Genomic DNA, 15,828 nt, shown 5'->3' on the forward strand with positions numbered 1-15,828 from the left:
CGCCCGCTGCGTCCCTCCCCCTCCCGGCCAGCGTAGCAGTCCGGCCCAGTCCTCTCCGCTTGGGCTTTATCCACGGGCTCTGATCCGTGAGACTCGGCGGGAAAGGAGGCGGCCGCCATTTGCTGGACGGACCCCCAGGATGGCCCCCAAACTCCCAGACTCTGTGGAGGAGCTCCGCACCGCTGGCAACCTGAGCTTCCGCAACGGCCAGTTCGCCGAGGCCGCCACGTTCTACAGCCTCGCGCTGCGGCTGATGCTGGAGCGAGGTACAACCCTGTCCCCGGCCCCCGGCCCCCGCCCCCCGTTTCCTCCTCCAGGGCTGCTTCTCTCCCCCGTCTCCCCCCACCCCAGCTACCCAGACCTTGCTCTGGCTGTCCATGTTTTCTTGGGGCCTCGTTGCCCTGCGAGCCGACTGCTGTCCCCCCTGCCCCCCTCCTCCCGCCAACCGCCTCTGCGCCCCCCCACCCCCGACGCTCCCACCACCCTTCCGGCTCATTCCCCGCGGTGGGCGTCCTACGAGAAACTTCCATGCCCCTTTCTTCCCGCCTTAAAAAAAAAAAAAAGCAATACGGTTTTATTAATGGTTCTTTTTCACTTAATGACGTGTCAGAAACACATTTCCATGTTAATGGATGTTTTATCCCTTTTTGGTTGTGGTAAAAAACATTAAATTTACCATCTTAACCATTTTTAAGTGTAGTGGCAAATATATACTATTCACATTGTGTAACGGATCTCTGGAACTTTCTCTTCTTGCAACGCTGAAATTCAGTATTCATTAAACACTCATTCTCCCCTCCCTTCAGCCCTTGGTGTCCACCTTTCTGTTTCTGCCTTCTGTATGTATGATTTTGATTACTTGAGATATTTGAAATGAGTGAGATCTACAGGCTTTGTCTTTTGTGATTGCCTTATTTCCCTTAGCATAATGTCCTCGAGGACGTTATAGTCCATGTTGTAGCATGTGACAGGGTTTCCTTCTTTTTAAGGCTCCAGTATATTTCATCGTATGGGTGTACCATTGTTATTCATCCATGCATCCACTGATGGACATTTCGATTGTGGCCACCTCTTAGCTAATGCTGTGATGACATGGGTGTGCAGATATCTCCGAGATCCTGCTTTCAATCGTCTGGATAAATATCCAGAAGTGGGATTGCTGGGTCATGTGGTAGTTCAGTTTTTAACTTTGGGGGAACGTCCATGCTGTTTTCCATAGTTGCTGCGCCATTTTAATTCCCACCGACAATGCACAATGGTTCCACCACTCAGCATCCTCACCAGCACTTACTGGTGTTTTCTGTTTCTTTGGCAGTGGCCATCCTGATAGGTATGAGCTGCCTGCTTTCTAACTGTCGGCCCCCATCCTGTTATTCAGGCCTCGTTCTGATCCCTGAGGATATATATAGCTCAGCCTTCCTCCTCAGCCATTTACTCAATTAAATTAATATTTGTCGAGCACCTGTATGTACTGAGTATCTAACCAGACACTGAAGGTCCCTTCTTTCAGTGATCATACGTTGTTGTTTTGGAAGGAGGAGATGGATCCTAAGCTAGTACACAAGACTGTACGATAATGATTAGGAGCATGTAGGAGACACAGGATGACGTGATGGAGAGTTCACGAGGGAGCTCCATTAGAATGGGGAGGTCAAGGGCCACTTCTTTGCAGAGGTGACATTTGAGGTGATGTCTGAATGATGAGAAGAAGCCAGGTGCACACAGTTTTGAGAGCATTTCAGGTAGAAGGAATTGTAAGTACAGGCACAGATCATTTTATTGTGCTTCTCTTTGTTGCGCTTCACAGATGTATTCTGTACAAATGGCAGACAAGATCCTCCCCCAGCAAAAAGATTACTACTTGCTTTATTGCAGGGCTCTGGGCCCGAACCCGCAGTATCTCTGTGCCTGTACAAAGGCTCCCAGATGGAATAAGCTTGCTGTGTTCCAGGAGCCAAAGCATACTGAGCCAGTGGAGGGAGAAGAAAGATGAGGTCAGTTAGACAGGCAGAGCCTTATTGTGTAGACATTTTACATGATAGGCAAGGAGTTTGGGTTCTATTCCCTGATGGGAAGCTACTGGAGAGTTCTAAACAGAGAAGCACATTTTTATTAGTTCTCCTGGGCTCTAGTTCATTTCACCCAACCACAGCCCTCTGCCCAACTCCTCTTCTCTAAAGTCTCTTATCTTACCAAGGAGCTCTCATCGGGACCCTTGTTTGTAGTATGCCGATTTCTCTTTGCCTTCCTTCTCTTTCTCATTTTTTTGACTAGCATTTGTAAAAGGCGAAAGATTTGTGCGTTCTGAAGAGAAACCAGAGTGTCGACTAGCATTTGTAGAGTGCTTTACCATGTGCTTGCTAGACATTATAAACATTATCCCTTTATGGCTTCATACTAACCTGTGACTAAATTGCCTATCCCAGGCAATGGGATAGGCAAATGCCTAGGATAGGCAATTATACGACAAAGGCATGTCAAAGGCTAGATTTGAATATGGGTCTGGCTGACTCCCAAGTCCAAGTTTTTAATCATTTTGCTAGACTTCTCCCCAAATCTCCAAATTGCAGTCTTTTTTTGTTGAAGTTTTGCCATTTCAGCCATCTTGCCCCCTTTTTTTCTAGAATACTCCTTTTTAGGCCCCCCCTGTTCCCCTCAGCCTCATTTGAAGTTGCTGAAGAATCTAAGATACTGATACTTAATGCCTTTTTCTTTCATCCTGCCCCAGCCTGCATGGAAAAGTGTCTGCTTTTGTCTGGATTTATCCCAGGTCCCTAGAAAAGCTGGCCTGGTTTTGAGAAGATTTAGGAAGGGACCAGAGTTTGGTTCTCGTCCTTTTCTAAATACTATGTGGGCAAATCCCTTGTTTTCTCTGATCAGCCCTCCTTTGAAAGGAGAGCACGGAGCAAGCAGCCTGACACGTGAACCCTTGCAGCCAGTCTGTGAAGGGGTGTGTCGTGTGGCCAGTGAGCTCAGGGGGGCAGAGGGGTTGAGCGACTGGTGTAGCAGACAGGCTGGGTTGCAGGTTCTGATGACTTGCCTCCGCGGCACTGCTGCTTCCCAGCCCCTGTGCTCTGGGGACTTGGGATGGATTGCAGGTTTTGAGTGCGTGTACTTGTTCCTTAAGGGCAGGGATATATTTTACTCGTCTCTACATCGCTGTCTCATTCAGGGCCTGGCAAAATAAAAAAAAAGTTACATTTTATTGTTTGTTATTGTTGGTATGGAGTGAAAGATATGCATTCATGTGATAACATGACGCTTAGTGAAAAAAGTAAGTTGCAGAAGGATAGACAATAGGGTGCCACTTAGGAAAAGCTTTAAGAGATATAAAACGCTATCTTACCTGTGATTACATATATAATAAAGATAGACAAAATGCGCGAGAACGTTACACACCAACTTGAGGATTCCCGGGGGCTGAGCAGAGGGGAAAGGATGGGGACGAGTGGAGCTTTAGCCACATTCAAAAGTAAAAAGCTGGCAGCAAATGTAATGTATGCTGAGTAGTGACGGACGCTGAGTATCTGTTACACCATTTTCTGTATGTTTCACAGTTTTCAAAAGAGAACTGGTGTTTGATTATTTGGGGTGTACACCTAGGAGTGGAATTACTGGGTCAACACGTAGCAGTTTCCTTTTTTTTTTTAATTATGGCCCGTGCTAGTGGGTATGCAGTAGTTGAAAAATTACCTTTAGAAATGAAAATCACTGCCCTGGCTGGTGTGGCTCATTTGGTTGGAGTGTCGTCCCATAACCGAAGGGTTGCACGTTCGATCCTTGGTTCAGTGCGTACAGGAGGCACCTGATCGGTGTGTATCTCTCACATCGATGTTTCTTTCCCTCCCTCTCAAAAAGCAATGAAAAAATGTCCTCTGAAAATTAAAAAAAGGAAGAAGCAGAAAATGAAAATCATTGTGGCCACAATAGAGGACATGAGCTTCTGAGATTCCTGAGGGCGAGGACTGCGTTTAGAGAAATGTCTGATGATTCTCCCCTGCGGGGAACTTGAGTCCTCCCGCCAAGTGACTTGTCTGTAGTCCTGCCAGGCCCAGGGGATTCTTCCCTGGCAAGGTCCTTTCTGATTGGACCTGCAGAATTAGTCTCTTACCTTCTCTCTCTTTTTTTGTTTATTTGGTTTATATGCTTTTTGTAATGAAATTAACACCCCCGTCCCCCTTCCCAAGTAGTTACAGCATGGGTTTCTTTGGGGTAAAAGCCACCTATTTCATGTTTATCTTTTGCCTGGTACCAAGTTTAGTGCTGGTGTGAGTGAGTAAGATGCTTGGTGTTCTTGCTCCCATGTACTAACGGCAAATGCCAGCCTGTCGGACCAGCAAGCCTGATCAAGTCACAGTCATCTCTGCTCCCTTTTACCGAAGCCCAGAGAGCTCAGGGTGTGAAGTGCACTTCATATCCTCAGGCGTCCGTTTCCCAACCTGCCAGCTTCACACTCTCTGCTTCCACCTGGGCAGGTGCGTCGGACCCTAAAGAAGAGAGTGTTCTCTACTCCAACCGAGCAGCGTGCCACTTGAAGGATGGGAACTGCAGGGACTGCATCAAAGACTGCACTGCGTAAGCGGTCAAGGGGACCTCGGGGGTGCCTGAGGGGCTTGGACGAGGAAGCTGGGTTCAACTGGCCTGCTCCCTCTTTGGAATGATTCCACCAGTTACATCTGTGCTGGATACTAGGAAGTGTCACTGAGTGTTACCAGGTCACTGAGAATAGGAGGCTCTACTTGGTCGTTGCGGTCCCTGTCTTATGTCCTTGGAGTCTTAGGTATACCGCTGTAGAAGGAGGAGGGTGGGCCCTTCCATTGGCCTTAAAGTCTTTGTGAGAGTTGGGAGCTGGGAATGAGGTACGGTTGCAGGCCAGGGAGTAGCTGGCCCAGGCTTTTTCTGGGCTGGATGTGGGTCAAAGAGGAAGGGAGGTGGGGAGAGAAAGAGAGATTAACAGCTGGGAAAGAAGCAAGGAGATGGGAGAAAATGGTGTGCATCGATGCCCAAGTGCAGAGGGCATTAAACAATTTTCCATACTTCTTTCTTCTTCAAGCAAGCCTGATACTGCCTTCTTTCATCATTGCTAAACTATCATGCACACCTAAGGTACTCTTAGACCTGATATCCTGTGACATTGCCTTAGACTCATGCCCTGGTGGTAGATGGCGGAGAGGTGAGCATGCTCACGCAGTCTGAGCCAAGTCGATTAGTACCAGGTCCAGTGCTAGATGTCCTTAGAGTGTTCGTGGCCACTCTGTGGGCTAAGTTGACCATCCTCCCCAGGCTAGAACTGGGTTGCAGAGGACCGAGGTGGTGCAGTGATTTGCCTGGGACCACATGGTCAGTGGTACAGGTGGAATTTGAACACCGCTCCTGCGTCCACAGCCGCGATGGTCCTCCTGCTGGGCCCCAACTCTGGAGGCAGCAGAAGCATAAAAGCTACAAGGCACTTGCTCTTGATTTGGGGGGGGATTGCAGCTATGAAAATTGTCGCACGTGCACACAGACTTTACAATGTTAGTGGCTCTCTGCCCTCTTTCCCTTCTCCACTTCAGTCTGAGTTGAGAAGTCCCTGTTCTACATTTTGACATTTTTAGTAGTGTCTCTGCCAGAAATCCCCACCCCCCCCCAATTCACCACTGCACATGGAATGCTGTAGATGAGCCTGCGTGGACAGAGCTGCGGGGATGGGGATGGGGGAGAGCCCGGGTGACTTAGCAGCCAGATGACATTTCTGCTTCCTACTCTAGAGCCCTGGCCTTAATGCCCTTCAGCATAAAGCCCTTGCTGCGGCGAGCATCGGCCTACGAGGCTCTGGAGAAGTATTCCCTGGCCTACGTTGACTACAAGACTGTGCTGCAGATTGATGGCAGTGTGCTGTCGGCCTTGGAAGGCGTCAACAGGTGAGCCTGAGTTGCTGCAGTCATTCCCTCTGGAACTCCCCGCCCTCCGTCACTGGCTTGGAATTGTCACTTTGATCATCTTCTGGCAGGATCCCTTTGGGATCAGCTTAGAAATTCCTGATAACCTTGCCCTGGCTGGTGTAGCTCAGTGGATTGAGTGCCCGCCTGTAAACCAAAGGATTGCCAGTTCGATTCCCAGTCAGGGCTCATGCCTGGGTTGTGGGCCAGGTCCCCAGTAGGGGGTGCTCAAGAGGCAACCACACATTAATGTTTCCCTCTCTCCTTCCCTTCCTCTAAAAATAAATAAATAAAATCTTTAAAAAAAAATTCCTAATGACCTTGTGGGGAAAGTGCGGAGGGAGAATTTGCTCTCATATTTGGTAGGCGTTTAAGGGGTTAGAATTACTGAGTTGATTCGTTTGTGTTTGCCTACTTGCTCAAATTCATTCACACCGTAGGAATTTGTTGAGCCCTGTTTAAGGTGTTGTGCCAGGTTCAGTGGGAATACCCAAGCAAAAAAGAGACACAGACCCCACTTGCCACAAAGAACTAACTAGAGTGGGGAAAGAAAGACCCAAGCACAATGCACCTCAGACCCACGGCTAAAGGGATGTTGTTTACGGATGTGGTTCAGTGCCTTGTGTCATGCCCCCTCACAAGGCCCCTGTGTTTATGTGGGCTTGGAGCAAAGGAGAGAAATGCAGGCCAGTCATACAGATTTGCAGGTTGTCAGCACGGTGGCAGTCGAGGCTGTGGGAGGAAAGAACACCGCAGCAAGTGTGTAGGGGAAGGAGGAGGAGCTCTGAGAAATTCCAGCACCTCGGGGACTTACAGAGGAACAGCAGCTGGAGAGGTCGGAGGAAACTCGGAGCATTTAGTCTCACAAGGGAAGGAGTGTTTCCCAAAGGATGGAGCCGTCACTTGGATCAGGTGTTGCAGTAAGCTTAAGTAGACAAAGGGTTCAGGAATGATGTCACTGGTGATGCTGATCGAAGGGGTTTAACGGGGTCAGAGGCCAGGTGGCAGTGGGATCAAGAAGGCTGGCTGTGAGGAGGCAGAGGAGTGCGGCTGCAGTGGCAGAGGTGTCCAGGAGGGTTTAATCAAGTGAGGAAGGGGTTAGATGCCGGTAGTTGGAGTCAGCAGAGAGAAATGATGAAGATACGGCAGGGGCGGGGCGGGCGGGGGAGATGCTGGCTGAGGGTGGTCCTTGAGAAAGGCAGGAGGAGATGGGTCCAGAGCTTAGGTGGGGGGATTGGCCTTGTCAGCTCTTGTTTCGTGACAAGAAATAGGAAGGGTTGGGTGCCCGTGCAGGGACATCTGTATTTGGGGAAAGGAGGGTTGGGGGCAGAGTTGAGGGGGTTGGAGCTTTGAAATAGCCAGGCTGATCAGAAAAACAGCTTTGGGGGCTTAGTCAGAGACCAAGAATTTGTAGTGATGTCGTTGTGTTGTTTTCATTCTAGTATCGTAGGAACGTGGTTGCAAAAGCAGAGTAAGGGTACACTTGGCCTTACTGACTCATTCCACACACACGTACTGGATCTTGGTGGGTGCCAGGTGATGGTGGGCTAGGTGATGGAGTTCGGTTGGCAATCGGACGTGGTTTTCAGCAAGTTAGCTGGGCTTAGAAGGTGGGAAGGGGGACTGGGAAGAGGAAGAGATTTTCCCAGGAAGAGGACAACAGTGTGTAAAGACTTGAACATGAGGCTCCTGATGAAGATGGACAGGTGGGAGGGGACATCTCATGCCCTAGGGAAATGGAATCACGGAAGGGTTTTAACATGAGAATGACATGAAAGATTTGCTTTTAAAAAAAATTTGAGCATTAATCACATGTCAGGTGCTTGCCTGGCTTCCTAATAGATCTGTTAAGAAATACCAAAGAGGCCCTGGCAGGTAGGTCAGTTGGTTAAGAGCATCATCCCCATATGCCATGGTTGTAGGTTCGGTCCTGGTCAGGGCACATGCAAGAATCAACCAATAATGTATAAATAAATGAAACAACAAATCAATGTTTCTCTTTCCCCCTTCCTTTTTTCCTAAAAATCAATTTAAAAAAAAAGAAAAGAAAATGGGAAACATACAGTCTTTTCCTAGGGACTGTGTGGGCCTTTGGAGTTAAGGTAAGGTTTGAGTACTCTTAACAAGCAGCAGCTCTTCACTTTGAAGCTGACATAGCGTGACCAGATGAGGGCCGGGGAGGGAGGGAGCGTCGCGCGGCTGAACGGAGAAGACTCTCCTGGGTGGCAGACTCCCCTTCCTCTCCTGCTGCGCGTCAGGGGGATTGAAAGAGATGGGTCAGACCGGGGAAGACGACAGCCTGTCTCCCACACACCCCCCTGGGGTTGTGAGAGGATGTGCCATCCGGATGCAGCCGGAGCCTCCCTGTAATCCTGCCTTTGTTTCCAGAATGACCAAAGCGCTCATGGACTCGCTGGGGCCCGAGTGGCGCCTAAAGCTGCCTTCTGTCCCCGTGGTGCCTGTTTCAGCCCAGAAGAGGTGGAATCCCTCGTCTTCGGAAAACCACAAAGAGACAGCTAAAAGCAAATCCAAACAAATCACGGCTGCCAAGAGCAGAGGTGAGCTGTGTCTTCCTCCTCAGTTTCACGGTTTCCCACAGCCACTGTGTTTTGAGTAACCTTCTAAAAATTGGCCTCGTTTAAGCCGAGTTATCAAAATAATATCAACACAAAAAGAGTCTTCACCTCTCAGGGGCGGTCTCAACTCCACAATGAGGGTTGTGAGGAAACCATCCAGCCCCCACCGTAGGGATCAAGTGGTGTAAGGCGTGTTGGACTCCCAGCCTGGCACACAGGTACACGGTGTTAGTTCCCGTCTCTTCTGGCAGCACGTGGGATATCTAATACTGGGCTCTTTGGTTACAAGGTCAGAAAACTCACCATGGCAAAAATAATAAGAGATTTTATTGATTCATATAATTGGAAAGCCTAGAGTTCAGGGTCAGGCAAGGCCTGCCCACCAGCTCCCTACAGTATCAGGCTCTGGCCCATTTCCCTGTGCTGTGCTCAGCTCCCTTCTCTGGGGTGGTCGGGGCTGTCTTTGCGCAGGCTCCCCTCTTAGCGTAAAAGAGCTGTGGCGGTTCTGGGCCCCCCCATCCATATACCATGCCTCATGACCTAGGGGAAGGGAAAACCTTTTTTTCTGAGAGGTCTGTCCCCCAAACCCCCCAAACCCCTAACTCACTTATTTTCTCAGTTGAGTCTGGCCTTTTTGGTCATAGGCCATCCCCCAAACTAGTCCCTGTGGCCAAGGCCAGCGATTTTGTGGTCAGCCCAGCCCTGACCTCCACGGCCAGAGGTTGGTGCTTCTCCAAGAACCTGAGCCCTGTGTGAGTCCCCGGGGAGGAGGAATAAGAGAAGGGAGGTCAAAGGCGGGGAGCCCTGCACAAGATACTGTCCACCTGGACTGTAAATGAAGGTCAGGCAGGGGCTCACTGGACACCCCGGTACTGCTCCAGGGGAGTCACCCCAGCTCGGGAGCTAGGCGTTGAGGCCGGGCAGTGCAGAAGGGGTCAGGGCTGGAGCCTGGTGTGAATGGCAGGAGTTGCTCCCCTTCCCAGGAGGAAATCTACCTGGCCATAGGTAGCATTCACTCTGGCTTGTGGGAGCCTGGTAACTGTTCCCCACTCTCCCCTAGGATGAAAACGGGGTGCTAATGAACTATATGCCTTCAGTGCCCGTACCACTTACTCCATTGTTTCAGAGTCCCTGAGCCCTGGGTGCCCCAGGCAGGCCCTGTGCTGAGCACCGGGACAGGGTGGGCGGTCTTGGCCCTTGGAAGCTCTCGGTCTGATGAGAGACTGGGATGCATAGACGGCGTTTTAAGATGCTGGAGTAAGAACAAGTGCTTAAGAGTCTAGTATTTGGGGAGTTCAAAATCAGAATCAACGGGTGTGGGAGAGTCAGGAAGAGGCTCACAGAGGAGGTAACAGTGGAGGTGACAGGTTGAGCTGGGCCTTACAGGGTGAGCTCTTCAGGTGGGAAGGGGAGAAGGCCCGGGAACCCCTGACAGGGACAGTGGAGGGCTAGCGAGTGCCCGGGGTGGTGCTGGCGGACAGCGGGAGTAGGCGTGATGGCAGACGCAGTGCTTTGGGGAGCTGGGAGGAAGTTGAAGCTGTGCCTAAGTTGCACCCTGCTGGCTCTGCTTTTAGAGAAACTCGTGTACATGTGCGTAAGGAGATACGTACAAGAATGTTCACAGCAAAATGTTTATAACAGCAAGAAACAAAACTGGAAATGACACGTCTCCATACCGACTGTGTCGCAGCAGTGAGAACGGGCGAGCCACTGTATGCATCAGCATAGGTCACGCTCAGGAACGGAGCTTTGAGGGGAGAACAAAAACAAGGTCACGGAGGAATACTTAGAATTATTTGTTCCTTTCCATGAAGTTCAAAAACGAAGTAAAAAACAAATGGCTTATAGATAAACTATCAAAAGCAAAGGAAGGGGAGGATGCATAGGACCGAGGATAACAGTTTCCGGCAGGGGTGGATTGGTTTGGGGAAGGGCCCACAGGGCTGCAAAGGTCCTGGTAAATGCCCTGTTCCTTAAGGTGAGGGATGAACTCAAGGGTGTTAGTTTACTCCTAAAACCTTACCCTTGTCATAAATATTTAGTCTTTTATAGTTTTTAAAAATTAAAAAAGCAGGTGACGGGAGCTGGGGCCGGAACAGCTAATGCAGGCCTGAAGGCCAGCTCGAGCAGCTCGGATTTCACCGTCTTTCTCCTCTTTCCCCGGGAAAGCTGGGGCGGATGTCTGGGTGAGGGGCACGCGCAAGGGCCCCGGCCGAAGCAGCAATGAGGAGTTGCGCTCATCTCCCTTTTCTGAAAGCCTGGGCCCTCTCTTTACCAGATGCTTGTTTATTTAATTAGTTATGCTCCTGCTTTAAGTTCAGAGGGGTTTTACAGTTCCTGTGTAGTCTCAGATTTCCTCCTGACAGTAGTCCTGTGCACAGTGGGTGCCACCCCCATTGTATCGGTGAGGAAATTGAGTTCCAGCAGAGCAGTAGGTCACACAGGATCTTCCAGCCACCCGTGGCGGTGCCAAGGCTGGAACCCGGGCTGCTTTTTATCGTGTGTATGTTACTCTGTGCGTGTATGTTTACGTCAGGAGTCCCCAACCTCTTCTGAACAAAGAACCGTGTGTAATTTCCCACAAGCCATTGATCGAGGTTATCCTTGATCAGGAAGGATGCTTTACAGCAGCGTAGGAAACCTCTGGGGCGAGGGTTGTGGGTGACCTAGAAGAGACGATGCTGAGGATATCTCACTGATCTCAGTCGGGCGCCTGCTCCGTGACTTTGTCCTCTTCTGAATCTGTGTCTCTAGTGCCTTCTTCTGGGGATGTGGAGAGAGCCAGAATTCTGAAGGAAGAAGGCAATGAGCTTGTAAAGAAGGGAAACCATAAGAAAGCTATCGAGAAGTACAGCGAAAGCCTCTCGTTTAGTAACCTGGAATCTGCCACGTACAGCAACAGGTACCTTCCCCCCAGCTGCTGGCCGCGGGTATTTCAGGACCCTGGCTATCCCATTGCATAATCTCTTGGACTGTGGTGGGCTCTTCTTCCCTAGTGTTTAGTCAGTATGTCACAGCTCAGAATGTGCAGTCTCACCCATTTTGGTCACTGTGAGGCAGGCATTGCCAGTGGTGTCCACTCTCTCAAATGGATAGGAACTGAGGGATGCCAAAGGGAACCTGGGCTTTGTTAGCCCCCCCTCCCAGAATTTCATTAACCACCCAAATCAGATGTCTTACTACGCAGACACCACCTCAGCACAAGTCCTGTAGGCTTTCCACCTTCCCCGCTCCCACCCTGTGGCTGCTCCGAGACCTTCCTGTTAGAAATGTTGGCACTGAGAACACAGGGCAGAAGCCAGGGTGTGGGGTAGTTATCGCCCAGCTTGGGAGCGAGGGACAGGTGCCGTCTCGCTGGCAGGGCCAGGCTCCTGGCGCTGCACCGGGGCCTGCACCCGTACCACATGTTCCGCTTTAGTTCAGAAACCTTGTCTGTTCCAGGGCCACCGTGCCTTGGCCACACCTGTGTTTCAGAGTCTAGTAGGGGAGTGCGGTGTGTGCACTGAATCATGTGACATTCAGGGTCTGGGGCAGCCTGTGAAGTTAACTGGTAGCATTTCGGCAGTGACACTTAAGGAAATTACACATTCCCATGGGGTGGTATAAAAAGAGATTGGCCTCATGCCAGTTCAGGTCAGGGTTTACTGCCTGAGTTAAAAAGAGAACTTTCAGTTTTAAAGCTTAAATTTTGGACCTTTGGCTCTACTGGCTGAGTGGACACGGACGCCTCCATCCGCAGGCTGGCCTGACAAAGAGGGCTGCGGCCCGCTTGCTCTGTTCGTGCAGCACCGCCTTCTAACTGCAGCTCGCTGGGCGCTCTGGCCTCGCCAGCCCAGCTTTCTGGACATCTCTGTTAGCCTATTTTCCTGAATATTTACATTTTGAGACAATACTTTGTTTAAAAACTTTTTCATGAAAATATGTCTGTGCCACACTGTTTTCATTACTTTTTTTTTTTTTAAGATTTATTTACTTTTAGAGAGAGTGGAAGGGAGAAAGAGAGAGGTAGAGAAACATCGATGGGTTACCTCTCGGCCCGCAACCTAGGCATGTGCCCTGATTGGGAATTGAGCCGTTGACCCTTTGGTTTGAATCCACTGAGCCATACCAGCCAGGGCATCACTCGTCTGTATAATATCTTACAGGGCTGTTTTTCCCCCTCATTCTCAGTGAGTATCCCTGGCTTTTTTCCCAGATTAGCTCTTGTAGCTAAACTTTAGGATCATTTTGACAAATTCCAAAAAGTATCTTGTAGGGTTTTGGTTGTGGTTACACCAAACTTATAAATTTAACTTGAAGGACTGGTAACTTTACACAAACCATCGTGGCCAAAATTCTCCCGCATCCTGGATGCTGTTTTGGTGCTCCACCTCATGCGTGTGCATCTGCGTGGACCCACGCGCCATCTCTGGCTCACCTCGGTTCTCTCGGTGCACTTGATACCCCAGTGGACGCCACCACTCAGGAACCCACACCTACAGCTTGCCAAGCCCTGAATGGACCTCCACAGAGAGACAGTCCTCACAACAGCTCTTCAGGTTAGGTTATGGTCCCGTTCTACCTGTGAGAAAACAGGAGTAGAAAGATGAGTAAGAAGTTAACTCCCACCCAGTAGAGCTGTGATTGCAGCCAGGCCTTTGTGACTCCAAAGCGTGAGTGCCTTTTCACTCCTGTTATCTCCCAGACTGCTTTATAATGAAAAGTAAATTAGGTACATCCAGCTAAGGGAGTACTCTGCCCCCATTCAAAACAGTGAGGTGGCCTTGGCTGGTGTGGCTCAGTGGATTGAGCACTGACCTGTGAACCAAAGGGTCACCGGTTTGATTCCCAGTCACGGCACATGCCTGGGTTGCAGGCCAGGTCCCCAGTAGGGGGCGCACGAGAGGCAACCACACATTGATGTTTCTCTCCCTGTCTTTCTCCCTTCCTCTCCCTCTGTGTAAAAATAAAATCTTTAAAAACAAAAATGGTGAGGTGGAAGGGATGGACTTACATGTGGAGCTCTAGGACAGCTGAGTGTTTCAGTGACTGTTTGGAGGAGAGGGCTAGAACCGGGTGAGGAAGGCACCCGCACACGCCCTTCTTCCCGTAGATGCAGAGTGGTCTGTTGTATGGGCGTGCATGACTTGCTTTTTCCAACATTTACTTCTGTGCATTTTTTTCCAGCATTTTGAAAATTTTCAAAATAGAAGTGAAAAGATTTTTCATTGAACACGCACATATCTGCCATTTAAATTCACCGTTAACATTTTGTTACGTTTTTGCTGTGTCACCTTTTAGCCGTCTATTGATCCATCTCATTTGTGATGCATTTCAGAGTTGCAGGCACCTTTACCTCTCATGCCTAGCACATGAGCACACGTGCTGCGAATTAAAGTCCAGAGCTTACGTGGGTAAGGCAGGTGACTTTTTAGCCTGTCAAGGGGAAGGTCTCTCATTGCTTGAAAGGGCCAGTGTGGGAGTGGGAGGCCGACAGAATGCTGGACTCAGTGAGGTCAGGGTCTGTCCTTCAGCAGTGGTCACACTGTGAGCAAGTCACTGCCCTCCACCCCCACCCCCTGAGCTGGCGTTTTCGCCTGTAAAAAGGGCTAGGGTTCTTGTGAGGACTGAAGAAGGCGTAAAGTGAGCTGCACACAGTAGGTGTTCGGGAAGTCAAAATCACTCCTCACACTACCCCACGGCTCTGGGTGGCCCCTCAGAAGGGACTGAAACCTCTGGGTCGGCCTTCCCCCGGCAGAGCGCTGTGCCACCTGGTCCTGAAGCAGTACAAGGAAGCGGTGAAGGACTGCACCGAAGCCCTCAAGCTGGATGGGAAGAACGTGAAAGCCTTTTACAGGCGGGCTCAAGCCTACAAGGCCCTCAAGGTAGGAGGACCCTGACCAGAAGTCACCAGCTGCGGACATGTGTGCCTGTGATGGCACTTCCAGAACGCAGTCAAGAGGGGGTGGTGTCTGCCTCTCATCTGGGGGCGGGGGCAGCTCAGGGCAGGCCCGCAGCTGGGGTTTGAAAAGCCTCAGCCGTCTCAGCAGCTGTCCCCTCCACCCGCCACAGTGAGTTTCACCTCAGTCATGGCACCCTGCCCACACCCTTCTCTCTCCCATTAGGACTATAAATCCAGCTTCGCAGACATCAACAGCCTTCTGAAAATTGAGCCCAGGAATGGCCCTGCCCAGAAGTTGCAGCAGGAAGTCAACCAGAGCTTAAACTAAAAACCCAAAGGGGCAGCAGGAACCTCTGCCAGACGACCTTCCTCTGTGCCTGCTCCTGGGCCCCAGCATGCCCCAGAGCGTCCTCTGCCCCTCAAAGAGGTAATGGTCTCCCACCCCTTAAGAGGCTTTGTTCAAATGAAGGTCAGTGTAGCCAAAAACCAGACATTGTTTTCCTGGAAAGGTTCCCTGCTATGCTGAAGCCCTGTTCTCCATTACCCCTGCCTTGGATAGCTAGTGGATCAGAAAACAGGTCCTCAGCCAAGCACAGGGCCCTGTCCCCGCCCCAAGCATGCCCCAGGCTTAGTGCTGCCTTTCCAGCTTCACCAGCCTCACCTCATTGTGGTTCATCTGTGCAAACTGGGGGAGGGGGGGCCCCACAGGACTAGAAAACCCTGTCCCACCCACACTTCAAGCAGCCTGTTGAGCTGGTTCTCCAGGGCTGCCATCCTGCCCTGTCCTTGGTATAGTGCCCTGGGCTCTGAGCTCCAGCCCCTTCTGGCCAGGCTCCGCTCTGGTGGGGACGCAGAGCCGGACGGCTCTGACGGGCTCTGGGCCGCCTCCTGCGTGCGGGCGCCTGGCTGCTGCAGGAGCCCAGCCGTGTGACCGCTCCTGAAGGTAGGGTGGGAAGACAGGCCTCCTTGAGGTCAGTGTCCTGTTCTGGGCAGGGACCTGCCTTTTGATCCCAACCGTGGCTCCCTCCAGTTTTCGTAGTTCTTTGTTACACAAGGTTAATTTGAACTGACTCCGGTTTTGTTGAACTGTGTGTTTAAGTGATCACATTAAACGTCTTTGTTCTACATAAACGTGGTGTACTTTCATTTACGCTTTTTCAGCTTAGCGCCTGGAATTCTGCAGTAACAAAAAAAAGCCGTCGCTTTCTGAGCATTCATCTGTTCACTGAACAAGCCCACTGAAGGGTCTGCTGGGGCCGGGCACGATGTGCGTGCAGGCGAGACAGCAGTGGGTGAAGGCACGTCCCTGCTCTCAGAGGGCCCACAGGTAGTGGGGCGGCGGGAAATTAATCAGGTGGTCCCCGAAGTGCAGAAGTGCCGCTGACTTACGTGTTTCAAAGGAGTCATCGCACAGTGCTTTCCTCACCTGACTGGGGAGCTCTGACCCCCG

At 50.8% G+C, this 15,828-nt stretch overlaps 1 protein-coding gene across 1 annotated transcript; it reads left to right on the forward strand.

The window, feature by feature from the left end:
* TOMM34 (translocase of outer mitochondrial membrane 34) lies at nucleotides 1-15,509 on the forward strand. The gene is made up of 7 exons (XM_024559569.3): nucleotides 1-266; nucleotides 4,476-4,575; nucleotides 5,751-5,903; nucleotides 8,310-8,479; nucleotides 11,252-11,399; nucleotides 14,235-14,361; nucleotides 14,602-15,509. The coding sequence occupies exons 1-7, from the start codon at nucleotides 140-142 to the stop codon at nucleotides 14,704-14,706; spliced, it is 930 nt and encodes a 309-aa protein (XP_024415337.1). The 5' UTR covers nucleotides 1-139; the 3' UTR covers nucleotides 14,707-15,509.
* Nucleotides 15,510-15,828: the final 319 nt, after the last annotated feature.

This window comes from Desmodus rotundus, chromosome 6, assembly GCF_022682495.2.
Source record: "Desmodus rotundus isolate HL8 chromosome 6, HLdesRot8A.1, whole genome shotgun sequence".
NCBI classification, from domain to species: domain Eukaryota; kingdom Metazoa; phylum Chordata; class Mammalia; order Chiroptera; family Phyllostomidae; genus Desmodus; species Desmodus rotundus.

Coding starts and splice junctions, on each gene's coding strand:
- TOMM34 (XM_024559569.3), top strand. CDS start 140: ATGGCCCCCAAACTCCCAGACTCTGTGGAGGAGCTCCGCACCGCTGGC. Junction 8,480..11,251: donor CACGGCTGCCAAGAGCAGAG/GTGAGCTGTGTC, acceptor CTGTGTCTCTAG/TGCCTTCTTCTGGGGATGTG. Junction 11,400..14,234: donor TCTGCCACGTACAGCAACAG/GTACCTTCCCCC, acceptor TTCCCCCGGCAG/AGCGCTGTGCCACCTGGTCC.